General features: G+C 48.0%; 1 protein-coding gene across 3 annotated transcripts in view; it reads right to left on the bottom strand.

Annotated features, from left to right (window-relative positions):
* The window catches only part of AGAP2 (ArfGAP with GTPase domain, ankyrin repeat and PH domain 2), a 119872-nt gene that overhangs the window by 48149 nt on the left and 43874 nt on the right, over positions 1 to 27849 (bottom strand). For 2 of the 3 annotated variants that reach the window (XM_081898512.1, XM_081898513.1), the window contains exon 1: positions 22123 to 23815. The exons of the other annotated variant lie outside the window; for it this stretch is intronic. In XM_081898512.1, coding sequence (XP_081754638.1) covers positions 22123 to 23704 — 1582 coding nt within the window. In that variant the 5' untranslated portion in view covers positions 23705 to 23815. Of the gene's footprint in view, positions 1 to 22122; positions 23816 to 27849 lie in introns of those variants that run through there. 3 annotated transcript variants of the gene reach the window in all.

The raw sequence follows: 27849 nt of genomic DNA, 5'->3' as shown, positions 1-27849 counted from the left end.
AGATCATAGGCTCCCCGCAAAGAAGCTGAACAACTGTGGCTCCCCTAAAAAAAGCCTCAATATTTTACCTCTTTAACAACTTTCTTTCCTCCTTCCTGAAAAAAGCTCAACAACTTTGACCTTAACTCTGTGAATAGATCGCAGTCTCTTGGGAGTTGGCTACCCCTGCAAAAGACAATCTGTCCACTGTCCACTGCTGCTGATCTTCCCTTGCAATCAGTGGTGTGCAGTCAGTGGACTAGGGAACTAGGCTAGTCCCCTAAATGTTCCCCTGGCACTTCCTTCCCAAAGCCTGTGAAGCTTCAGCCGGGCTTAAGGAGGGAGGTGTGATGCTCAGACAGTGTCCAAGAGCCCTCCTGCCACCTTCCCAAAGCCCAACCAGCTTTGGAAAGAAGGCAGGAGGGCTCCAGCATCCCGCCAGAGGCCTGACACCTTCTTCCCAAAGCCCAGAAAGCTTCTGCACAGCTTAGGGAGGAAGGCGCGATTCTCCTGCATGCAACATCAGGACATCGTGATGTCAGCTCCGCCCCCCAATCGCCCTCACAAGCTGGCACCTCTGGCCCTAACAGTTCTCCTACAGAAAAATTTCATTGCATGCCACTGCTTACAATGCACAGCCACAGCGGAGCATCATGGCCACACTATACCACAGGAAATAGTGGCAAATGCATGTCTGATGCATAACACGAGACAAGGAGCTTCAGTCAGTCCCAGTTTTCTGGCAAGCACAAATTTATAATGCACATAACTGAGCATATAACCTCATTTTTTTTTTAGGTTTTGAACCTTCTCATGGGTGCTCCCCAGATTTGCAGTGTACATTCAGGCCACCATCTGCACAGAATAACAGGCATGGCTGCGTTCTTTACTGATTGAGCTGACACCCAAAAGCAGCACCCCAGGAGCTGCTGAAGTTGTGCAGCTGATGGGCTGATATAGAAAAAGCTTTCCCCCTCCTCACACATGCTGATCTTCTGTTTCAAATTGTGGCTGCAATATGTTTGTTGTTTGTTTTTATTTTATTTTTAAAAAAACCTCCTGAAAAATACATTAGTGCCGGCTGCCATGTAATTTAGGGGGTGGCCTCAAGCAAGCTTAAATGAGAGTCTGGGGTGGAGAGTTCAGTCCAGGAGGTTGAAAGGAAAAAGTTGAAAGGAAAATTGAAGTCAAGTTAGAGTGTGCCTTTGCTGCCTCCTTGGCTGAGATCTGCTAGCTGTTCGTTACGTTTATATCCTATCTCTCTTTCAAAGCAAGCCAGGTTGGCATTTAATAGTCCATCCCTCTGCAGAGGGGCAGGTTAGGTCCAGAAAACACAAGAGGAGCCTGCTGACTCTAGCCAGTGACCTATCTCCTGCAGAATCCTGTACTCACAGTGTCCACCCAGATGCCTGTGGGAAACCTGCAAGAGCCCTCTCCCCTCCTGAGGTTTCCAGAAACTGGCATTCAGAAGCATTGGAAGATAGCCATCACACCTAATAGCCATTGCTAGCCGTCTCCTCCATGAATTTGTCTAATCCTTTTTTAAAGCCAGAGATGAGCCTTAAAGCTGCACAAACAGCCAACTGCCCCCCTCTTTCCAGTCAACTTGTTTTTATAAAACTGGTCCTCTGGAAGGTTTTAAGGCATAGGCAAACTCGGCCCTCCAGGTGTTTTCCAACATCCCTGACCTGTTAGCTAGGGATCATGGGAGCTGTAGTCCCAAAACATCTGGAGGGCCGAGTTTGCCTATGCCTGTTTTAAGGAATTGATTTCTAGTTAAAATACTTTAATTAATTAAATACACTAAAGGTGGCTCGCAACCTTCAGGCTTGAGTGAATGTCAGCTAGTAGAGATGGCTTTGACATGCCTGCATTGCAGAGCGTTGGACCCTTGGGGTCCCCTCCCAACTCTACAATTCTATGGTTCTAGGATCAAGGGCTCTTCTCCCTCTGCACCTTCAGTTACGTCAGAGTTTAGCTATGGAACAGGTTAAGGAAGAATCCCCATTAACCTCTGTTACAGGTGTCCAAGAGACAAAGGGCACGAATTTCCAGGCACCTCTCAAGTCACGAAACTGTGAACCTTAGATCTGGGCCGGCCTCATTGTGTGATGCATCTTCTAGAACCAGGAAAGTGGAATGAGGGAGATTCTAGATCTGAACATTTGTGAGGTGGCTGTTGGAAGAGACCCGAAGGCAGCTTCTGCTCCCACCCAGGCTGTGAAAGGTTTGCAGCCAGAATCAAAAGGCTGGGGAGAGAAACCTCCTATTATTTACAGCAATAAATGGAAGCACAAAGCCTACACTGCAGGTGAGCCTGCATTCAAGCGTGAGCCCAGCCCACACCATCCGCTGCCGCCGGGGTTAGCTCAGCTGTTTCCTTGAGGATGCCAACTATGCAAGCTTCTGGTGTTGTGCGAAGGAAGGAAGGAAATGCAGGAGCGAAGGGAAATATTCCAGGAACAATGCCTGTGATTCTTTCAGGCGACTTTGCTGAATGAAATCCTTGCCTTTTGTCAGCTAGTGGAGATGGCTTTCCAGCTATGTGGACTTTTGTTTATCCTTCAAGGAAAGGACATTAAACAGAGGAGAGGGTGGATGCTCAGCCATCTGTGTTCACTTTACTTTTAAAAAAAGTGAGTAACGTAAAAGTGTATATAGAAGCTCACTTAACACACTCATTTAAGTTGTCCATTATTTTAAAAAAAATATAACCGCATTGTACTCACAATCAGAACTGCTCTAAAGCGATCGGGGGGGGGGGAGAGATTTCCTTGCACCCTTCAGTGTCTGCCTTCTGCAATATGGGGTTCTAATGAGATCTGTGCCAAAATGGGACAACATTCCTGAACACACCCATTTCTAGCAACTTCTTTGGGACTGGGATTGAAATGGCCTCCTGATGAAGCATGTGACAACAATATTTCTGGAATCAGGCACAGACTCAATGGAGAGTGACTGGCTCAAGGCCACTCAGCAAATCCACTAGAGGCACAATCTAGAAATGACCTATACAAATCATAGACACGACGGCTTGAAAAGAAATCCTATGGGGTGCCCATGGGAAACTAGTCCCAAAGCCATGGGGCAGGAAAAAAGCAAATTAGAACATACTGACAGATCACTGGATGATTTGTAGTATATCAGCAATAGCCACAACAAGAAGCCCCTTTCTTCATAAATGTTGGTGTTAGAATTCCTGATCTGTAGTAACTTAGCTGTGGATTTGTACTTCTAAATGGAGGTCTAAATGGAATGTGTGGCACCTACCATGCAGGAAGGTCTCTGCCCAAAGGAAGCTACAGTCGGAGGCTGACAAGAAGGAAGGTGTCAGCGTGAGGAAGAGACGGGCGGGGAGCAGAGAGGCAATTTGCACAAAAGCCTTTCCAGGAAATCAAAACTTGGGACACAGGCTTGTATCTGACATCAGAGTAGACCTACTGAAAGGAATGAGCACAACTAACTGTGACCCTGGCTCTGCTTAATTCCCCAAGCCACCATTTTGCATTTTGGCTTCCATGGATGCACCTCTGAGTTCTAAAAAAATAAAGTCGTTCCCGCAAGCTTAAAATCTGCCCACATCTGTCCTAAGCAAACCCACCACTGGCATTTTATCCACATCTGGGTCAGAAGGGACCCACCTACCCACAATTGTAGATATCCAGAAACCTTACATAAGCCCCTGCTGGACTCTTAATCTTTTACAGAGAAGTTTCAGAGTTAAAGTCCACATCAGAAAGGAACTCTCCTCCTGCTGGTGGACTGTAGATGTTATTTGGGTGGGTTGAGGACATCATCTTAAGATCTCCCCAGTTCACCATGACCATCCCTTCGGGTAGGCCAGGATCTTCCCTCAGGCAAACAGTCTCCAGAGAGCAGAATGCTTAAAAAACCGATTATATTTTCTGACAGGTGGAGGAAACTACATCTTATCAAATCAGACTCAAGAAGTAAAAATTGCCTGGGGAAGCCCAAACACCCAGAAGAACAACTCAGGAAATGAGAGTTGGCGTTCTCAATTGTGCTGTGCTCACAACAAGGGCAGTGAGCAGGAAGCAATAACAATTTGGAGTGTTTAGCAGACAGTGGAATTTTAATTCCAGTTTCCCCTTACTTAACCTTGCCAAAAGCAGGTATTCAAACTTCATTGCAAGCTTCCTGCCCATTATAATAATAATAATTTATTATTTATACCCCGCCCATCTGGCTGGGTTTCCCCAGCCACTCTGGGCAGCTTCCAACAAAACACTAAAATACAATAACCTATGAAACATTAAAAGCTTTGCTAAACAGGGCTGCCTTCAGGTGTCTTCTAAAAGTTTGGTAGTTATTTTTCTCTTTGACATCTGGTGGGAGGGTGTTCCACAGGGCGGGTGCCACTACCGAGAAGGCCCTCTGCCTGGTTCCCTGTAACTTGGCTTCTCGCAACGCCAGAAGGCCCTCGGAGCTGGACCTCAGTGTCCGGGCAGAACGATGGAGGTGGAGACGCTCCTTCAGGTATACTGGACTGAGGCTGTTTAGGGCTTTAAAGGTCAGCACCAACACTATGAATTGTGCTCAGAATCAGCTACCTTTGACTCTCCATATGTTGTTGGACTTCACCTCCCAACATTCCCAGCCAGCATGGTCAATTGATGGGAAGTTTTGCTTCTGCACATGACTCTGGCAAACCGCTCTAGGCTGAAGCATTCCTTCCTCACCCACCCTAGAATGTTTAGTTCACATTGAGTTCATGAAACATTGCACCCTGACCTGTTCTTAATGCATGGTTGACCACATCTACAGAATGCGATAGTTATGTTCTTTTAAGTTTTGCTATATCAATCACGAGTAATAGTTTAATAAGGAGGTTTTCATACCTGTCCAATTCTGTGTTCCCTTTCCCAACCTTTAATCTATTGATGATTAATGCCTATATGTAACCTTTGCATTGTATTTGTGTTAACCAATCAGCAACAAGCACATATGTGGCAATGCTGTAATATTCAATAAAAGGGACTCCCCGAGACATGCTCGAGAGATGCCTCCCATATGACACTCTGTCGTTTATTTCAACCCAACAGTCAATGGATGACAGGAGTTGCAATCCAACAACATCCAGAGGATCACAGGTTCCCCATCCCACGTTTAACACCTTCTTTGGAACAGGATCTGTTTACCCTGGGCCAATGTCCTGCATAGTTACCCAAAGCCATGGAAAACTGGAGTCAAGATGGGTACTCTCTGGACGTCACCAGCAACTTTCATCAAATACAACATTTCAGGGCTTTTCAGACTTAGCATCCAAAGTTTCAAGGCAAGTGGGGTGTGTGTGTGTGTCATAAAGCACCATTGTGATGAAATTGGAGACTCTTGCACAAATACCCAAGAACTTTGGGTGGGGGGGAAGGTTTCAACATTTTTCAAGGAGGTCCCATACATTGGTAACATTTCTCAAGGAGGTTCCACACACATCCTCCCTATAGCTGTATGTTTGGAAAATAAAAAATATGGCAGGTTTGTTCACTTTAATCTGGTCAGGATCAGCCCACCCTTCATTGTCCTGATGGCTTAAACCACAGATGGGGAACTGGTGCCTCAAGAAGTTGTTGGATTGCAACTCCCATCATCCTTGATTACTGCCCATGCTGAGGCACAAGTTCCCCTGTCCTTATGCAGAAATTATCCAAGATGCTGCTTTTGTGTTCTGTGACGCCACTTTCAGTCTACAAAATCCTGAATGGCTTGGGTCCTGCACATTCCGCCACGAACACTCTCTTGACTACACCTATGGTAAGCTCACCTCTATGGTAAGTACAAGGGCTACCACATAACCATGTAAATACCTTCCTCTGGAGGTTTGCTGAAGTACAAGTCCAAACAATTCCCAGAAATAAAGCAAGGTGCTTTTAAACTGAATTGTTCAAACCGAAAGGGCAGCAGACGAAAGTTAGGCTGTTCAGAATTTTGAGGAGGCTTGCTTGTACAGGTTGGGAGGTCTGTGAAATTTGTAGGGGGGAGGAAATGGTTGATCATGTTATATGGGATTGTTTGACAGAACACCTCTCCTTTGTAGGTTTAGTGATTTGGGCTTTGCAGATTTCTCTGTGGGGGCTTCTCCTTCAGAGTTAGAATTTCTGAGGCTCAATATTGGACAATATATGATGGTTTGTGAAAGATATAAGGCTGTAAAGGTGAAATATGATCACACTGTTGCCAGTAGAAGCAGTTCCTAGAAATCCTGCCTATCCAAAACGAGGATTTGTGGACTAAATCAGGTTTCATTTGTTAGTTGCCCTGGCCCCGTGGAATAGGGAGAGCAAGAAATCCTAAATAAAAATAGTATAAGTACCCAAAATCAAGACTTATCACATTCTTACCTCGAGCAACTTTTTAGGAAGCTTTTCAAGATATGGCAACTCCTGAATCAGGATGGACCACACCTGAGTGGACAAGTCAAATACACTGGTTGTGAAACCAGTTAATCAACACACCAAAACCCACACAGAGGCTGGAACCTAGACACATCAAAACAATTGTTTCAGGAAAACACATTGAAAAGCTCATAATGGGAAATCAAATTGCCAAAGGATCAAACTGTACAGCGCCATCAGGTGCCACAGTGTTATAACACATTTTAAATACTTTTTAAAAAAACAACAACAACTAATGAAGCTGAGTCCAGAGTCGACCAGAGTAGAATGTGAATTGGCCTCAAGATCATATCTATTTCTAAGCAGAATGGAAACCTGCCCAATGCTGGGTGTGGGGAGGAAACTAGACACATGGAAATGCAGAACTTCCATGAAAAAAATGGGAAATATAAATTCAGTCTGGTACAGGACTGGTGCTTAACGCAATGCAAGTCCTTAGCAGACCACAATATCCGTTCAGGTCTGCTTGCATTAGTTTCCATGTAAGCTCATCTAAAATTGCCCAAAAGCAGAAAAAGAGGGAACATTTTATGACATGTGGTGGGAATGTAAAAAGGTGAAACGCTTCTGGGAGATGATATATAATGAGATGAAAAAAATGTTGAAATATACATTCATAAAGAAACGAGAAGCATTTTTACTGGGCATTGTGGGGAGTGATATAAATAGAAAGGAATGTAAGCTCTTTTTATATGCAGTAACAGTAGCAAGAATATTACTGGCCCAAAAATGGAAGCAAGAAGAATTACGGACGATTGAAGACTAGAGGATGAAGTTAATGGACTATGCAGAACTAGATAAACTAACAGAAAGGATTCGGACCAGAAATTCACGGAAGACTGAAGTAAATTTATGGACTATTTGAAAAGTATTTGTGAAGATCAGACGACGTTTGTAGGTTTGCAAGAAATTTTGTGAGGAGTATTATTGGAAGTATTGCAAAAATGGAGAAGGGGAAGGATGATTTGTTTAAGAGATGTAAAGGCAATATAAAGCTAAGAAATGCATAAGAAGTGGTTAAAACGGTGGATCATCAGAGGTGCTGATGGAAGTCTAAAAAGATTGTATAAGTGATAAGTTTTGTGGTACATTTTATAATTTATATGTTAAAATCAATTAAAAAATTGCCCAATAGCGTAGAGGCTCAGTGTTCAGAAAGCTGGCCAGCTCAACACCACTTCTGATTCAGCATGGTCAAGCCCTGCCCAACTACACCCCCTCCCCAAAATCACAAAGCCTTCTTCCCATCTTAGTTCCTCCCAATACCTTGACAGTCTTGGCAATACAGTTCGCTTTCCATTGATTTCCAATTGCCAGGCACGTGATGGATGTGCTCTGGGGGGAAAGATCGGCTTTACTCTTCTCTCCAGCATCCAGAAGAGAATGCCAACCTCACTCGTACTTGGCTTTGAACTCTGCCAAGAGGCTGCTGCATGTCTTCCTATCTTGTAAACCAAGAGGTCAGGTGGGACCCAAGATAGCAAATTACAAGATGGCTCAGCTGGCACCATGCCTGCTTGCCGCTCATGCTAATTGCAGGCGGGAGAGGGGACTGACTTGAGGCGGAGCCCGCGAAAATGAGAGAATGAAGAGATACTTCCAGTCAATGACCATCTCCCATGTGTCCCACAGATTTCTGGGAAACCTCTCATAGCGAGACTGTTCAACGCTCACGCAGATTTCTCATATGTCTAACCCTGTCTAAAGATGCTTCAGCCTCACTCACTGACTCAGGCCACATTCCCAGCATATATTTAAAGCACTATTATGCCACTTTAAACAGTCATGGTTTCCCCACTGCAAAGGAACTTGGGAAGTGTAGTTTGTCAAGGGTCCTGAGAATTGTTAGGAGACTGTTATTCCCATCACAGAGCTACAATTCCCAGAGGCATACCCTCCAACAGTTCTCCAGTGAAAATAGGGACATCCTATTCAATAATAATAATAATGCTTATTATTTATACCCCACCATCTGACCGGGTTGCCCCAGCCACTCTGGGTGGCTTGCAACATATATAAAAACATGATAAAACACTATACATTTTTTAAAAAACTACCCTATACAGAGCTGCCTTCAGATTCTTCTAAAGGTTGAATGGTTACTTATCTCCTTGGCTCAGGGATCGCATAACTCCATACCCTCCAATATTTCTCTGATGAAAATAGGGACATAGAATCATAGAACCATAGAGTTGGAAGAGACCACAAGGGCCATTGAGTCCAACCCCCTGCCAAGCAGGAAACACCATCAGAGCACTCCTGACATATGGTTGTCAAGCCTCTGCTTAAAGACCTCCAAAGAAGGAGACTCCACCACACTCCTTGGCAGCAAATTCCACTGTCGAACAGCTCTTACTGTCAGGAAGTTCTTCCTAATGTTTAGGTGGAATCTTCTTTCTTGTAGTTTGGATCCATTGCTCCATGTCCGCTTCTCTGGAGCAGCAGAAAACAACCTTTCTCCCTCCTCTATGTGACATCCTTTTATATATTTGAACATGGCTATCATATCACCCCTTAACCTCCTCTTCTCCAGGCTAAACATGCCCAGCTCCCTTAGCCGTTCCTCATAAGGCATCATTTCCAGGCCTTTGACCATTTTGGTTGCCCTCCTCTGGACACGTTCCAGTTTGTCAGTGTCCTTCTTGAACTGTGGTGCCCAGAACTGGACACAGTACTCCAAGTGAGGTCTGACCAGAGCAGAATACAGAATACATCTTAAGGAAAAGTGGGACACTCCGGGATCAAATCAGAAACAGGGAAGGCGTCTGTAAATCTGGAAATGTCCCTGGAAAATAGGAACACTTGGAGGATCTGAGAGGGTGCAGCAATCAAGACCTCTTCCCAGGGAACCCTAGAAATTGTTATCTCTGTAAGAGGAACAGGGGTCTCTTCTAGCATTCTTAATAAACTACAGTTCCCAGGATGCTTTGGGGGTGGAGCCATGACTGATAAAGTGACTTAATAGTGCTTTAAATGTATGGTGTGGATGTGGCCATATCCTCTTTTCCATGAGTCAAAATTGTTGGGGAACTTCCACAAACGATTGAAAGCTGAAGTCCAGCACGCACACCACTCACACAGATTCTACATCACTTTATTAAATAACACTTTCATCTCTCTCGCTCGGTACCCCCAGGGCTCAGGCCTGCCTCATAATAGCAACCAGCACAGAGCAAGCAATATAGCACAGATGGGACAGAACACTAGACTCTTGAGACCCACCAGTCAGGCGCAAAAGAGACACGCTAAGGATTAAAGAATTCTGAAACAAGAAATTGGTTTTGAGTACTGAAACTGAGTGCACAGTTAGGAAAGGGAGAGAAGTTTGATTTAGTTCACATTTAAAGCCTAGTTTGTCAAATTTTCACTTTCCAAAACAATATGAGAACCAAAACACAACCATCCTTCAAAATTCACACTTATCTGAATTTTGTGGTGCAGTTCTCTGGCCAAACAACATTTCCAAAAATGCATATATATTTGGGGGAAAGTGTGCATAAAAATGAGTATCTTAGTGAAAACAACATACAAAAAAATATATTAGGAGAAATCGCTTGCAAAAATGTGTACGTCCATCAAAACTGCACACAAAATGTGTTTACTAGGAAAATTTTGCAATAAAATTCTGAACAATTTTCATGATTATTATTATTTAAATCATAAATTTCTGCAGAAAACTTGATGTGGAGAACTACTCACAGTTGGTGCCTACATACATTCTTCATTTCAGGGGAGTTGTTTTTGTTTTTGTGGGGGAGTCAATTTTAGTTGCTACCGTTAGCAGGGATCCCACCGGAGGGTGGGATCAGAATCCGGTGTAATTTACAATCATCCAAGCAACCACTAGTAGATCCCAATCTATTGCCTGGCAACTCTTAGCCAATAATATTAAAATCAAGTGTACCTCTGAGTATGCATAAAACAAAGCAAAATCGTTATATAAACTTTTTAATATACTTCAGTGTGCCAAGAAATTTATCTCCCTGTTGTTTTTGGCTATAGAGGCATCAACATTCTCATCCCCAACTCAGGTCTTTCAAAACCTTATAAGTTAAAAATATTTAAGGTCCTATTTTCCACTGTGAAGGTGCCTTCGCAGGCAGCACACATTTGCCACCTATTTTTACAGGTCAGGATGCCGACCATGCATGTGGTTGCGTTGCATTGGACCGTACCACAATTCACACACTTGGCATCCTGCAATGGTCATAAAAACACCCACAGGCAGAATACAAAATGCGTCTCCTTTGAAACTGCAGCTGGTGTGCTGCTGATAAATGGAGCCGTTCTCCCTGTGTGCGCGCTAGCAGCAGAGCCCCTCACAGACATCTCCTTCCATTCTGTGGCACTCTGTATGCCGAGTGCATTCCCGCTCAGAACCACCCCAGGACTTTAACGGAGGAGGAGGGAATTATTTTATATTCACTTTGCAATTACAGGATGTGAACGTTGCATCTCTCACTGAATCATCCCTTGACAAAGGGAACCACAAGCACATATATTGTATGTCTGCAGATCCCTTTCATTACCTTATTTTGCTGAGCGGAGGAGAGTCTGTGGCCCTCCAAACTCCAGCTCCCATCATCTCTGACCATTGACTGTCTGGGGCTGGTGGGAACTGCAGTCCAACAATATCTGGAGGTCCACAAGATCCCCATCCTTGGGCTAGACTCTATAAATGTGAGCTTTATGTGTTGAAGCCAAGAAAACCTAAATACTGCAATCTAAGCAAGTTGTGAAAAGCAAGTAAATTTGCATCTCCTCCACCCATAATCTATTTTGCTTGTGCTAGTCGTGGGAGAGGCAGAGGTCTGTGCAGTGCACTGCGACCCCACAGGAAATCCAGCACTCAGGATTCAGAGGCTCCACAAAGAGTCACCCACACAGAAAAATCTTTTTGCAACCATAAGGACCAGAAACATAAAAAAACCCTAAATGCCGAGGTTCGGGGGGGGGGGCTTACGTCTGCAGTCAATACCACATTTTGGTTCTGTCCCCCCCAATCTTGCACAGAGTTGCAGTATATATGCACTTCCCCGCTGACAAACTGAATCAATGCTATTTGATGTAATGCGCCAATAAAACTGTCAAATAAATGTGCCTGGATTGCAGAGTTCACAAATTCCATTCAGCAGCTGCTGCAGCCATAATTTGCCAGTATATCGTTGGTTGGGAATGGACTATATCTCAATGGAAGCGCACATGTTCTGCATGCTGAAAGTTCTCTGCTCAATCCCTAGTGTGCCCAGCTAAAAGTAGCTCATGTAGCAGGAACAGGGAAAGACCCCTGCCTGACCCCTTGGAGTGCCACTACCAGTCAGAGTTGACATTGGGACCAGAGGAAGCTGCCTTATTCTAAGTAGCTCAGTATGGTCTGCATTGACTGCTAGAGGTTCTCCATGGTTTTGGGCTGGGAGATGCTGGAGGGCTTCATCGTGGAACCTTCTGCATGCAGACAATGCTCTGTCACTGAGCTATGGTCCTTCCCTAAGGAGGACCATACTGGGGAACAATACTGGGCTAGATGAGCGAATTGCAGGACTCAGCAGAAGGCAGCATTATATGACGCATAAACTCCAAGTGTCTCTATTTTCCTGGGGCAGTCCTGGATTTACAGAAGCCATCCTGGTTTCTGATTTGATCCTGGAATGTCCCGCTTTTCCTTAGGACATTGCCATTTTCACTGGAGAAATGTTGGAGGGTATGGAGTTATGCAAAAATCCCCCAAAGCCAATTAGATAAGTAACTATGCAACCTTTAGAAGACCTCTGATGGCAGCCCTTTATAGGGAAGTTGTTTAGTGTTTAATGTTTTCATATACTGCAACCAGATGGGTGGGGTATTGTTGTTGTTCTTGTTGTTATTGAATAAGACATCCCTATTTTTATCAGAGAAATGTTGGAGGGTAGGACGGCATAGACAAAGCTATCCAAAGGGCATCCTCATATATTACATACATATATATACACACATATATATTATACACCTAGTAAAAAAAGTACAAAATAATAATAACAATAATGATAATAATAATAATAATAATTTATTATTTATACCCCACCCATTTGGCTGGGCCTCCCCAGCCACTCTGGGCGGCTTCCATAAAAACCAAAAATACAGTAAAATATCACACGTTAAAAACTTCCCTGAACAGGGCTGCCTTAAGATGTCTTCTGAATGTCAGGTAGTTGTTTATCGCTTTGACATCTGATGGGAGGGCGTTCCACAGGGCGGGCGCCACTACCGAGAAGGCCCTCTGCCTGGTTCCCTGTAGCTTTGCTTCTCACAATGAGGGAACCGCCAGAAGGCCCTCGGCGCTGGACCTCAGCGTCCGGACAGAACGATGGGGGAGGAGACGCTCCTTCAGGTATACTGGACCGAGGCCGTTTAGGGCTTTAAAGGTCAGCACCAACACTTTGAATTGTGCTCTGAAACATACTGGGAGCCAGTGTAGGTCTTTCAAGACCGGTGTTATATGGTCTCGGCGGCCGCCACCAGTCACCAGTCTAGCTGCCGCATTCTGGATTAGTTGTAGTTTCCGAGTCACCTTCAAAGGTAGCCCCATGTAGAGTGCATTGCAGTAGTGCAAGCGGGAGATAACCAGAGCATGTACCACTCTGGCGAGACAGTCCGTGGGCAGATAGGGTCTCAGCCTACGTACCAGATGGAGCTGGTAAACAGCTGCCCTGGACACAGATTTGACCTGTGAGAAGTAACACAAGTGAGAAGTAAGAGTCTGCAAGCACATCACCCAAGCATACTCACCAGGAGAGCCTGGACTTGTCACAGCTCCCTGTTGAGCACACATTTGCTGGTATACCCAGGATTGCCTCTGTGTGTGGTGTCCAGACATTGAGCAATAGATGTGTGACCGTGCACATCATGGTGATCCACAAGGGGGTGGAACGGGCTTGTGTCCACTCTGCCTTCACACATGATGACCCAGAATGCAATCCCTACACAAATCAGGGGTTGCCTGTACACAAAGCCCCACAATTGCCCACCAACACAGTGATGCAATAATGACGAAAATAAAAAGATGAGATTTGCAGGATATTTGCAAGCAGTAAGCAGCATACCAATATGGCTTTGATACCACAGAATCACAGGGCTGCAAGGGATTGTAACTCCACCTCCAACACAAGGCCAAATTTTTCCACCTACTGAGTCCCATCCCGCAGATTGACCCATATAATCAAGGCCACAGGAATGCTGAGAGGGAGGTGCAAGGCAAGGAGGAGCTGGTGGAGCAGATAGCTCCAGGTGACTCATGGGGAGGGACAGTATCTAGGGAAACAACTTCCAGAGCAGGAAGAACATTAATCTGTTGCAGCAAAAATAAACCACAAAGTACTTTATAAAGACTTGAATCACAAGACTTGCTTTCATCCCAGGTGAGTAGTTGGGGGCACTCTGGACCTACTCGCAGATGCTTCATAGTACCAGAGTCTCTGCAGTATTGCCACCATCTATTTAAAATGTATCTTCAACCAGAGGGGTAAAGTCTGAAGTACCAGTTCCCATAACAGAAACCAAACAGTAGGACTCACCAGCAAATCTTCCTGGTCTATTTCTCTCCAGCAGATTGGGATTCCATTTTAAAACAACAACTAAGGAGCGGTAAGTTTTACTGGGAGTTTGTTGTTGTTTAGTCATTTAGTCGTGTCTGACTCTTCATGACCCCATGGACCAGAGCACGCCAGGCACTCCTGTCCTCCACTGCCTCCCGCAGTTTGATCAAACTCATGCTGGTAGCTTTGAGAACACTGTCCAACCATCTCCTCCTCTGTTGTCCCCTTCTCCTTGTGTCCTCCATCTTTCCCAACATCAGGGTCTTTTCCAGGGAGTCTTCTCTTCTCATGAGGTGGCCAAAGTATTGGAGCTTCAGCTTCAGGATCTGTTCTTCCAGTGAGCACTCAGGGCTGATTATTGGGAGTAGGTCCACTGAAATTAGTGGGCCTAACTTTGATTTCAGTGGGTCTGCGCTAAGTAAAAAATTAGTTAAAAGCGGCCTCAGGCTTTCATTTTTTTAAAGAAGAACCCTGCCTCAAGCCATACCACACAAAACTATCTACACACAGCTGTTCCCCACTGCATACCTCGAGCTTATACACACCCCAAATCTGTATCTGGCGACGCTCTGGGACTTTCCAAGGAAAGGCAGAAAACCATAGACCTGGAAAAAAGCCCACTCCAGTCTTCCCCAGTATCTGGTGTCCTCCAGATATTGTTGAACTGCAATCCTTGATGGGTGGGGCTAATGGGAGTTGGAGGCAGGCCCCACCTATTCAGACCATGGAAGCCCCTAAGGCAGGGGTAGGCAACCTAAGGCCTGTGGGCCAAATGCGGCAATCACTTTCTCAATCCAGCCCACAGATGGTCCGGGAATCAGCGTGTTTTTACATGAGTAGAATGTGTCCTTTTATTTTAAATGCATCTCTGGGTTATTTGCAGGGCATAGGAATTTGTTCATTTCCCCCAAAAAATATTGTCTGGCCCACCACATGGTCTGAGGGGCGGTAGACCGGCCCACGGCTGGAAAAGGTTGCTGACCTTTGCTAAGGTGTTACACTCACGGGCACTCTGCCACTGGCAGAGAAGCAGCACCAACACTGGCACCATTTTCTGGTAAGATCTTGTGAGATTTCACCATAAATCCACAAAACCTCACTGAAAATTGGTGCCAGTGCTGTTCCCACTTTTCCACCAGCAGAGGCAGCACAGGCACGGCAGGGCACAGCGGCACATCCTGTTTCACCTCACGCAGCAAAATGGGACACATCACGCCCCACCCCGGTTGGTGACCAACTTCATTTTAGGAGGCTGGGGAAAGTCTAAGCTGGATCAACTCCCTGCTTGATGAAGGGAATTCAGAGCTAGCGCATCTCCAATAGTTGGTTGCAACAACTAGAGAGGAAGAGTTGAGATCACAAAATTGACACAGGTTCACTCTTCCTCATGGATCATAAAGCTGATCTGGCCAAGTTGGCTTCGAACTCCTGCACTAAACTGTATTTTTAACTTGCTGCATTTAATTTGGTTCCATTCCTGGAGGATGTCCAGTTCTGCGAAATTATGGCTGCCTTGTGCCTTTTTGTCTTCTGTTGCTTTTAGTTATTTCGGCTTCATTTGTTTTTAACTATTTGTCGTCAGCCGACTGGAGCTTTGCAAAGGAAAGACAGGATATAAATGCCTTATTTAAGCTTGACGCCAAGCCTTATTTTCATATAGCGCTCCCCACCAACTGATCACACAGATGATCCCAATTCTAGCTCCCCGGTCAACAAGTCACCAGTGGCATGGGGGGGACTGGGGGGGGCTGGCTCCAATGCATGCGAGGGAGCTGCAGGTACAGCTTCCTCATGCGACAGCCCAACGCCACCAACAGCAGCTCCATTTCCAGTGTGGAGAGAGGTTGCAGCACACAAGGCGCCCAGCCTGGTAGCTCTGGCTGAGAGAGGACAGTGGTGGACTGTGTTGCATGAATGCACCCCCTGTGCCGCTTTGCGTGGCAAGCCGCAGCGGGCTTCTTCTGCGTCCCACCCTCCTTAGGGGCATGCCCTGCACACCCGCCCCGGGCGGCGTTTGCATGTGCTATGCCACTGCAACTCACTTTCCTAGAGGCGAAAATATGGTGGTCCACTTATCAACAGGAGCTATGTACACACTGTACATTTAAAGAACATTTAAAACACCTAAAAAGAAGAATTATGGGAACTGTAATTTACACCCCCGCCCCGCCCCCAGTGTTGGAAACTCAGATATATAAGCTAGGCACCAAATGGCTCCTTACACCAGGGTTGTAGGGTTACAGACACCTGATGAATTGCTGTGAAACCTTGGATTTCCTCCACCATGGCACAAAACAGATATTCAACCTGCAAGTCCTGACTTTCATTTAGAGTTGCAAACACTTTGCAGAAAGCCGCCATGTTAAATGTATTTGGTAGCAGAAAAAAAGAATCCCAAGTCCCCTTAATGGCTAATCAGTTATACTGGCATAACTTTTGGGACTCCTAGCCCATGGATGCTTGCGTACAACAAGACTTTAAAGCCACCGCAGGAGCTTTTCTTGTTCGTACAAACAGATCAGAGCTTAAGAGTGACACATCAAAAATTATCCAAGAGGGGGGTGGGGTCATACAAGCAGAGAGGCTGGGAGTGCTCACTTCCACCTGGTTCCTGCCTTTGACTTTCCAGGTGACCTTCAGGAAGGTCCAAGGCTGCATCTTGAGCCTGTGCCTCAGTTTCTCTTTAACCAGGCCAGTGATCAACTTAGGAGGACTGAAAACTGCCAATGGTCAGTACTAGTAAATGGCTCCGTGATCCTTATACTGAGATGCTACATTCAGCTCATTGTCAGCAGCTGTAAGGAGTTCCATTAATTCTAGGGAGCCCATCTGGGCACAGAAACAGGAAAGCTATAGAAAAGAATTGGCTGCTCTGACAAGAGAAAGCATTCCCCGGTCTGTCATATATTTTAAAAGGCAGCTGAAAAAATTGTGGCTCGTTTCCTAAAATGGCACGTATCTGGACACCACACCACAAAGGAGGGCTTGATGTTTAAGTTCAATGTTTCCTTGAATTCCCCCCGACAACTCTGGACCACCCTACTAGAAAACTTCCTCAGCCTGGATGCCAAAAGGGGTTCTTCCCTTAAATCCTTATATGCAAGAGTGTACACCCCCAATAACGTACATTCAATTTCTCCTCCATTCAATTTTATCCTGCATTAACAATATTCATTAATAATGATAATGATAGCAATAGCTCAAAAGGTGCTTTTCAGCCTGAAAACGCTTCTTGGGCAGGCCAGCAAAACCAGTAGTCCGCCAAGCTGAACACACCTCAGTAGGGGCTTGATGAATCTCCTGGTTTTGCCTCCTGCAGGATAAACAACTGTGGGAGTCAGTGGTGTAGCGTGGGTTGTCAGCACCCGGGGCAAGGCAAGTAATTTGCACCCCCTAACCCGTGGATTTGCGTCCCCTAACCCTAACCCCCAGATGTTGCACCCGGTGCGGCCGGCCCCCCCTGCACCCCCCACGCTACGCCACTGGTGGGAGTCCTCCAGACTAGGTGGCTTTTTGTTTGTTTTTGAAGGGGTATTCTGCAACATGCCACTGATCGTGATAGGGGCATGATGCAAATCTATAAAAGCTATGCATGATGCAGAGAAAGTGGACAGCGAGACTTTTTCTCCATCTCACATCATACTAGAACTGCAACCATCTAATGAAACTGAACGCTGGAAGATTCAAGACAGGCAAAGGAAAGAACTTCAGACAGCGCAGGGCCCCTCCAGACCCTTCTCTGCAGGTGTGACCCTTCTTTGCAGGTGTCATTGATACAAAAATAGTGCATTGGTGATGGATTTATATTGGGCTACCCACACATTATTCCACTTCATTAGTTCTTCTGTGATGCTTATCCAATATGACTGTGTTATTGCCATCTGATGGGGGGCATTTGCACTCAGGGGTGCCAACATGAATAAAATGTTGGGATACCCACGTAAGCCTCACCCTGCATAATTGATCACATGGCACTGTGCATGCACACTATTTGAATGGCAATGCCCATCAACTACGGGGGGCACACGCACAAAGGAACCTTGGCCAAAGCAGAACAGCAAACAACCTGAACTATTAACAGCATTTCAGCTGGAAGTTGTAGGACATGTGTCAAATGAAAACAAAGCAATATCCCAAAACCTTTTCAAGGGCAGAAAATACTGAAATCAGGGTTGCATGTAAGCGCCAGCGTACCATCATGAGCACAGATAATCCTGAATCCACAATGAGAAGGATATCTGGAAGATCCCAGAAACTGCCAGAGCAGGGGAGATTATCAAACACCTGGTAGACCATAATACTTGGTAGAGATGGTCAGCATTCAGCATAGTAAGGCCTCAATCTCAAACATATTGGTTGCAGGGGTTTTGACTGTTGGCTGCTCTGAGCACTTTTGGATGGACTGCATATACATTTTATTTTATTTTTTGAGTTGCACATCCCAAATGAAGCCTACAGCTCTCCCTAAGAATGGCGGCTTCTGCTCAGCTACAGCTTCAGCACTAAATCAGAAAGATAAACCGCTAACCGAAAGAGAGAGAGGCAACTTTCACCCTGCCTTCCATGTGCAGGATGAACAATTCTTCTTTCTGATATAGGGCTCATCCCCTTTGTTAATCGGGACTGCCAGGCTCACAACAGGCACCATTCATTGTAGCCTCAACACGCATGTGTACCGCAAGAGGCATGTTAATATGCATTTCTAGACATTTTTCAAAATCTATGTGCACATGGTTAGCAGGTCTTTTCCTTGAAATTGGGAGGAGTGTATGCTGTCAGGTTCTCAAATTTCATTGAGTCTCCCATTCCTTGTTTATTCTTTACAGAAACCGCTCTTCACTCAAAACACTCCTACCATGCAAATCTAGCCTCCTGCAAAGAACCCCCAGAATGCAGTTTGGCATGACTGCTAAGAATTCTCTAATAAGAGAACTCCCCTTAGCTCCCTTCATAGGATTTATAACTCACAGGGATCCTAGGAAGAGGAAATGACTACTAAACCAGCTATAAGTCTCTGGTGCAGGTGTCTGTCCACAGAGGATCATGCTGAGCTCTTTTGGGAGATCTCCCCAGACTGGGGTCAGCTAGCTATAACCTCCTTCCATCCCTCAATGTTCTCCTAATTACCAGAAGCTATCAGTTGCCAAGGGGAGCTGAATGCAGAAATATGACCTTGGAGAAGGGAGAGGATCAGTTCTTCACACAGTACCATATAAATTTGCAGGGGTGTTTCCTGCTAACAGCACAATGGGAACAAGGACTTGCCTTAGATGAGGGGGGACGACGACTAATTCCTGCCTTCTAAAATATACCCTTTAATCTAAAACTTTCCACTGCAATTAACCTCTCACTTCAGAGAGCAATTAGAAGAACAGTCCTTCTGGCTAGAAGGTCTCCCAACCCTCCCACAATGGGAACACATCAAAATCAGAAGAACAACTAGACTTTGACGGGCTGCAAAGAAGCCATTAAGACCATAATCTGGTCCTTTGAGGGTGGCAGGATTAGAGAAGACATTTTTTAAAACTACCCAGAAATGGGAAAAGTGATCCATCCTTAGGCAACCAATGGATATACCAAAGAAAAACTCCTAAGCAGGTAGAATCTTTTGATCACCAACTGATGGAGATATCTTTGTTGTGAACTTAATTATTACACACACACCCAAATTAAAAGCCTAAACTCTGCACCAAGAGAACTGGAACATTAATTGTACATTAATATAATAGAAAATAGATGCATGCTGACATAAATTAATCTGTCAAACATGATACTGAGCTGTGTGCCAGTTTTCACAGTTTCCACAGTAATGCCTGCGCCAGCCTTTCCCAACCTGGTGCTCTCCAGATATCTTGGACTGCAATGCCCATCAGTCTTAACAACCAGGCTGATGGGAGTTTGAGAGTCCACACTACCTGGAGAGCACCATGTTGGGAGAGGTTGATTAGAGGAAGATGCTCTCCAGGGACTCAGGCAGAAGTCTTCCCCAATCATTTGCTACCTGAACCTATTGGCTGGAGATGCCAGGGATTGAAACTCCGACTTCTACTGCTGCGCTATGGCCCCTTCCTTAAAGGAACAGAAGGGCAATGGGAGAAGAATACAACTGGAGACCATGACAGAAATCAGAGAGACAGGCAAGCGACTCTGCCTCTTGTACAATGGAGCTTTCCGTTGAAGTACACTGGACAACGTGAAACTTATCTTCACAACCATGAGGGATAGCAACCTGCGTTTTAAAAATAGAAAGAGACAGGCACATGCACAACTGAGATTCTCAGGTCAAAATCCACAACAGGTATCAAATAATCACTCAGAACACATACCAGTTTCTATTAAAACTTCCACAACACCATATAGCTGTGTCCCACCATTCACATCCATATGGAATGGTGTCTGAATTTTCTGAAAACAATAACAGTTGCCTTTACTTTCTATTACAATGGTACCTCGGGTTACATACGCTTCAGGTTACAGACTCCGCTAACCCAGAAATAGTACCTTGGGTTAAGAACTTGGCTTCAGGATGAGAACAGAAATCGTGCTCCGGCTGTGCGGCAGCAGCAGGAGGCCCCATTAGCTAAAGTGGTGCTTCAGGTTAAGTACAGTTTCAGGTTAAGAACGGACCTCCGGAACGAATTAAGTACTTAACCCGAGGTACCACTGTATATTTTTAAATTCTTGTTGCCTGTTAGATTTTGTTGGATGCTGTTATCGCTTGCCTGGTAGGAAAGGGCAAAAAGAGGTACCCAGCTCCCCATACACTGTCAAATACAATTGCCAGTATCTCTGCTTAATTATATTTTATAGAACTCTAAGAATCCATTACACACACTCACACACACACACACACACACACACACACACACACAGGTATGTGTGCACACCACACCTGCCTCCCATCCAATACTCATTGAAGCAACCTGTAAAATCAGCAGAGTTCTTGTTCAGCACAGTGAGCAAGAGAACCATTTGCTGCAGAGGTTGATTACGCTCCTGTTCTGCACTTACTGCTTCTGCTTTGGTGGGGTCCAATTCGTTGTGCCGTAGAGGATGCAGAGATACCACCACCCCTTTCAGAGTTAGCCGAGCACCTCCCAGGTAATCCCTAAATCACAACCATTCATTACGACAAGGCTTTGGCACGTAACACGTAGTGGGGGCGGGGGGAGAAAATATATGGGAAGCAGAATGTTCTTGCATTTGAAAATTCGTCAACAGCTAGCCCAGGGATTTTGTTTCTTGAATGGCTTCACAACCTGTACCACTACACCGGTAGTTCTAAGCCATCCTCAGGACTGAGATCCACCCTAAATGTTACCCCCTTCAGCATCTGGCTTGTTGACCACATAGTGGAAAAACCCACTGGAGAAAGCATCCTTACCAGCCTCCGCAGAAACCCAATAGTGATAATATCATTTTTGTCACATTCCACCATAAGGGAGATATTAAGGTTGTGAATCCCATCACACACACACACACACAGTTTGAGGAGCTGCTGCTGCAGCACATACCTGGGCTCACCCCTCCTCACCTAAGTGAACTGTTCCATTTTTGAGTACATACTCATTGGCTGCCATCACCTACCCATCACCGTGGCAACAGAGCTAAGCAGTCCAGAATCTCTTTCCCAGAGAAATTCCACGTTTCTCTCGCAGGGTACACCCACCAGTGGTCTTGAGGGCCTACTCAGCCCAGACTCCATATCTTTGGAGTGAAATCTACAGAGGTGACTCTACAGAGCAGGGATGGGGAACCTGATGCCCTCTAGGTGTTGTTTGACTCCAGGACCCCATCAGCTGGACCGGCACACTCAATGGGCCAAGGATGATGGGAGATATAGCCTGGCAACATCTAGAGGGCCACATGTTCCTCAGCCTTGCTATAGAAGAAGTTGAGCAGAGGCCCACACAGATCTGTGGCTGCTCCATGCCAATTTTTCATTCTGGAGCTCCTTGCTGGAAAGAAACCAGCCTAGCATTCCCATCGTCACATCCCAAGGCAAAGTTCTTGGTGCCAACATCTTCCAAGCCAGTAATGGAACACCTTCGGTCCTCAAGCCCATCTCCCATGTTCCACAGTCAAACCTCCACCCTCAACACCCCAACCCATCCCTTCCATTCAGAGAGAAGCCGGGCCTCTTAGGCCACTGTACTTACTGGGCAATTCACCCTTGGCCAGTTCGACGCTGAGCAGCTCCTTATGGCTAAGGCTCCAGCCGGGTCCAGGGTGGGTGGGAGTGGATGCCGGGCTCTTGGTGAAGATGCCGCTGATGAACTTGAGCATTTTACGGTCCCGGGTAGAGGCCCGACCACCCTCCCGGCCTCTCTTCAGCCCCACAGCTGCCTCTGAGGAGCAGGAGCCAGAAGAGGCCAGACTGCCCGGCCCATGGTTGAGGTCACTGTTGTCCAGAGTCTTGCTTTTGTTCTTGTGAGGGGATAGTTTTGCCCGGGATCCTCCTCTGGGGACCGTCTCCCCACTGCCCTTGACAGCTACCTTCATGCGTCCCTTGACTTCGCTCTCAGGCCACGACAGGCGGTTGGGGGTGGCCCCCTTGTGGCCCCCTTTGCCAGCCTTTGGCTCGGCACTCACCTTGGCCCCGCTGGTGGTCACTGTCTTGAAAGGCTTATTGGTGGCCAGGCGAAGGCGGCGGTTCCCAGCAGCCGGGTGAGGAGAGGAGGCTCCCGAGTGTGAGAAAGAAGAGCCGCCCACCCGGCCCACACTCATTTCCAGGGTCCCGGGCTCTGGGCCACCCCAGCTGGCATGGCTCACCAACATACGGCGCCCTGGCGCAGCAGCACTGGAAGAGCAACTGGCAGTGGTGGGCGTTGGAACTGGCGACTCGTCCCCAGGCACCCCCAAGGTCTCCTTCAGCCCAGCCTTGGGGGGGATTGGAATCACCTCTGGCTTGGGGGGAATGGGGGGAACGACGGGGACCAAAATGGCTTTGGGTTTCGGAGCCACAGCTGGAGCTGCAGAAACCACAGTTACTTCAGGCTTGGCAGTTGCAGCTGGAGGAATGGCAGCCTCCACCTTAGGAGTGGTGGGCGAAAAGAGAACAGCTGGAGGCAGCTCAGGTTTGGGGGGGACAGTCGGGGCTATAGAAGGAACAGCCAGTTCAGGTTTGGGGGCCAAAGGCGGGGCTACAAAGGGCACAGCTGGTTCAGATTTGGAGAGCGCAGCTGTCGCCGGCTTGGGGGGCACTGGCAGCTCAGGTTTGGGGGGCACCGCCGGAGCACCCAAAGACCCTTCGGGCTTTGGCGCAAGGGGTCTTCCTTCTGGGCTCATGGCGGCTTTGGCCTTGGGGTCCCACGGGCTTCCTCGGCCCACGCTGCCCCTGGGGGGTGTCCACACGGAGCCCGGCCGCCCTGTGCCATCTGGGGACGGGGACGAGCTGGGCGTCCCGGGGCTGCTGGGCGAGAGCTGCAGCAGGTAGTCGGACGTGCTGGCGCTGCTGGTGCTGATCCAGAGCGCATCCTGCCGGTGGAAGATGCGCTCCTGCCTCTTGAGCTTGGCGGCCGCCGCTTCCTCGGCTTCCTTGCGCTCCTTCAGCCCGGAGGGATCCGCCGCGCAGGGCGACGAGACTCGCGCGGGGCCGCCGTCCCTGCCGTCGGGCACGACGCCCCCATCGCCGGCGCCCGCCTTGTCGTCGCCTTGTTGCTGCTGCACCGACTCGAGCTTGACCAGGGTCAGCGAGATCAGGTAGGTGGTCCGGCGCTGCAGGGTCGCCCCTCTGCTCATGAGTCTCTGCGGGAACCGCCGGCGGCGGCCACGCCGCTAACCAACATGGGCCACTCGCTCCTTCTGCTGCTGCTGCCGCCGCCGCCCCCTTTGGATGGCACCGGTCGCCCGCCGCCGCCGCGGACCCCTAGCGCCCCCGCGCACAAAGGGCAGCTCGACAGGGACGGTGCAGGAGCCGCCTGGGCATCTCCCAAGCACGGCGATCCCGGGAACCCTTACCTGCTCCTCCGCAGCGCAGCGGCGGGCGGGCAGGCGCGCATCTTCCGCCGGAGGAAGAAGAAGGGGCGGCGGAGGTGGGCCACCGGGGGGCTGGTCCTGGGTCGCTCACCGGAGGCGATCGCCCAAGCCGAGGCGGGGTGCGCGCTTCTCCCGAGCAGGCTGCGCAAGGCAGGGCGGCACGAGGAGACGGGTGGCTGTTCCCATGCAGACGAGCCGGAGCGCGGGCGGGTTCAGAGGCGGGCGGGGGGGGGGCGCGAATCGGCGAGCGGATCCCCCTTCGCGGTCTTGCCGCAAGCTCGGCCGCCCCTCGGCGCGGACCTCACGGCTCGGGCAAGGCGCCAGCCGCTCTGCTGCTCCCCCGCCGGGTCTTGGCACTCGCAGCCCGCCTCCAAGGGCGCATCTCCGCCTTCCCGCCGCTGCCACCGGGTCCTGGCTGGAAATCCGCGCTCGCGTACCAGGAGGCCGCCTCTTCCCGCTCCCCCCCCCCCCCGCGCCGCTGCGCCAATGCCCTCCTCCGAGCCTTCCTCCTTCTTCTTCTTCGCCGCTGCCACCCCCCCTCCGCCGCCGCCGCCTTCCTTCTGGCTTCTACTTTCTAGTGCCTCTTTGGCGAGGTTAGGGGCGCGCGTTTGGAGAGGTGCTCTTGCGCCTGCCTGGGCGACAGCAGCGGCTGGTGGCGAGCCGGAATGCGGAGATCAAGGTGCTGGTGGGCGGGTGGGATCGTGGAAATCAAAAAAGCAGAGCTATGGCAGCAGCAGCAGCGACGCCAAACCCCTTCGCCGACGGTTTCCGAAGGAGGGGAAAAGAGGAAGAAGCTACGGCCATTTGCTGTAGCCTACGGAGTTATAGGTGGGGGGAGAATGAGAGAGGGGAGAATTAAAACGGGGTGGGGAGGCAGATCCTGAAAAATCTCACATTGGGAATGCACAAGCCAAGAAGTGAAGGGTTTCTGCAGGGGCACGTGGAAATCCCGGACTGGATCGCATGGAATCTGGCCCCGCGCACGCGCGCGCACGAGACCTGAGAGATTGCCTGGCTCAGGGATTCATCAGGCACCCTTCCGGCGCTGGCGCAAGAGGGGGGGGGACAGGCGCCGCCGCCGCCACCCGCAGATGTTACATGTCGTGGGACTAAAATTAGCCTGCGCTGATTGGCTTCCTTAGTCTGCCCCAACGGACAAGGTCATCTGGCGACCCAGCTGGGAAGGCGCAACATCTGGAGGCTTAGGGGGATGATGCGGCTAATGTGCTCAAATCCCCACCTGCTGTGGCATAAGCATCCAGGTAATTCGAGAAGGGAAACGATGTTAAGGTGAGGCTGCAGGTGGAGTTACAGGTGGCTGCAATTGTCTTAACAAGCCTGCCTTTCTGGCCCGGCCACCACCCACCCGCACCTCCATCAACTGCTCCTCCCATTCATTTCCACAGAGGACATGCCTATGACTTAATCAAGCAGGAGTGACTGGTGCACCGGTTTCGGTCATATGTTTCTGGGTTGTTGTTGTTTATTAAAAAAGCACATCAATTATTATTATTAGATTTACATTTGTTCAGTGTATATGTGTGTGTATATGTATGTGTGTGTGTGTAGTCTCAAAGCAACTTAACAAAATACAGATAAAAATAAAAAAAATGGCAAAATATGTAAATGCAAAATTCTTTAAAACGCTCATCCAACAGCACAACAAGAAGGACAAGTCCTATCCCACCCCACTAAAACATGAGCACCACAGCAGAGGCTGATTTAACTATTAAAAGCCTGGGTAAATAGCAATGTCTTTAGTCTGGTGCCTAAAAAACAGACCATGATGGCACCAGGCACATTTCCCTAGGGAAAGCTTTCCACAAATTGGGGTGGGGGCACCACCGAGGAGGACAGTTCTCATGTGGCCACCCTTCCCATCTTCCTCAGATGAGATCCAAGGAGAAGGGCTTTGATGAAGGTGGTTCATATGTTTAACCCCAAGGTTAGGAATGGCACAGAGCACAGAGAATCTCTGCCCAGTAAGTATGAAATCAAAGATGGGTGGCAAATTGTGACCCTCCAGGTATTGTGCAGCTAAAGCTCCCATCATCCCAAGATGATGGGTGTTGCCCATCAGATCTAAGGGCTGCTTGTTATTCATGTCCATTGGGTGATGAAACTATGGCACTGGGTTATTTTTAGCATGGCAGCCAGCTTTGTGAATGTGCTGGCAAATCTTTTTAACATGTAGCAAGATCACAGCTCCCTATGTTCTAAAAGGGTGCTGAAATGCTAATTGACCTAGAACATATTTGAGACATAATCTCAACACGCATGGGGGAAGTTGCACAACTGACCACTTTTGCCAAAATTGGCATGAGCATCATCGTGCCCAAACGGGTCAAGTGAATTAGTGTGGTATAGTATAGGGACAAATGTGAAGGCAGAATCAAACTGTGATTGGCAGTGGAGATGAAGGAGGTTAGGTTATATGACAGCAAGTACTGCAGACCTGGTAATTCTATGGCAATTGAAGAAAGTGTTTGCTGGGAAAAAATATTATTTCAAGGGGGAGGGGGAAGAATTGCCTTGACTAAATGCTGCATACACAGAAGATCTGGAGTAATTTGCCACCTTCTAGTTTCACTCAATCACTACTGCCTCTTCACCCATTGTTTTTACATGGGTGGGGGTGGGGAATAAATAGGGGCATGTTGCGTCATGATTCCAGGTGTCAAAAAGCAACCTGCTGTCAATACAAGGTGGCCAAAATTTGCTGGTGTTTCAATTATAGGACACTGGCTCAGTGGCGTAGCGTGGGTTGTCAGCACCCGGGGCACGGCAAGTAATTTGCACCCCCTAACCCGTGGATTTGTGCCCCCTAACCCTAACCCCCAGATGTTGCGCCCGGTGCGGCCGGCCCCCCCACGCTACGCCACTGCACTGGCTCTTTGTGAACTACGCAGGCCTCCAGTCCATTTCCAGGCCCAGTTCAAAGTTATTTGGTTTTGTTCAAAGGCCTTCATGGCTTGGGAACAGGGTACCTTGAGGCTCTCTCCCAGTACGTTTCCGAGCACAATTCAAAGTGTTGGTGTTGACCTTTAAAGCCCTAAAGAGCCTCGGTCCTGTATACCTGAAGGAGCGTCTCCATCCCCATCGTTCAGCCCGGACACTGAGATCCAGCACCAAGGGCCTTCTGGCGGTTCCCTCATTGCGAGAAGTGAGGTTACAGGGAACCAGACGGAGGGCCTTCTCAGTAGTGGCGCCCGCCCTGTGGAACGCCCTCCCACCAGATGTCAAAGAGATAAACAACTACCTGACATTCCGAAGACATCTTAAGGCAGCCCTGTTCAGGGAAGTTTTTAATGTGTGACATTTTAGTGTATTTTTGGTCTTTGTGGAAGCCGCCCAGAGTGGCTGGGGAAACCCAGCCAGATGGGTGGGGTACAAATTATTATTATTATTATTATTATTATTATTATTATTATTATTATTATCTCCTCCCCTGCCAGACATCTGGTACAATGTGTCCTAAGTACACCCAGCAGCCTTCCCTGGCCATTTCTATGCTTTCAAAACAAGTACCAACAGTGGCGTAGCGTGGGGGGTGCAGGGGGGGCCGGCCGCACCGGGCGCAACATCTGGGGGTTAGGGTTAGGGGGTGCAAATCCACGGGTTAGGGGGCGCAAATTACTTGCCTTGCCCTGGGTGCTGACAACCCACGCTACGCCACTGAGTACCAAGAAGGAATCCATCCATACCATTGCCTCTCTTAGAAGACATGTGTGCACCCCCCTCAAAGAGCTTCTCAATGTGCTGGTCCAGCCAGTATTCTGATGTTGCCAGCAAAGGACCAATTAATGCTAATTGCACCTAAATATCCCAACTGACGGCACCGTTGAAAATGATTCATATTCAGGCAGCAGCACATTCTGCCCTGGCTGCTTCCTTTCCAAAGTGCTGAG

Source organism: Podarcis melisellensis (assembly GCF_964234715.1).
Source record: "Podarcis melisellensis genome assembly, chromosome: 2".
Classification (NCBI taxonomy): domain Eukaryota; kingdom Metazoa; phylum Chordata; class Lepidosauria; order Squamata; family Lacertidae; genus Podarcis; species Podarcis melisellensis.
The sequence above is the reverse complement of the archived record's forward strand: the minus strand, read 5'-3'. Positions and strand labels throughout refer to the sequence as shown.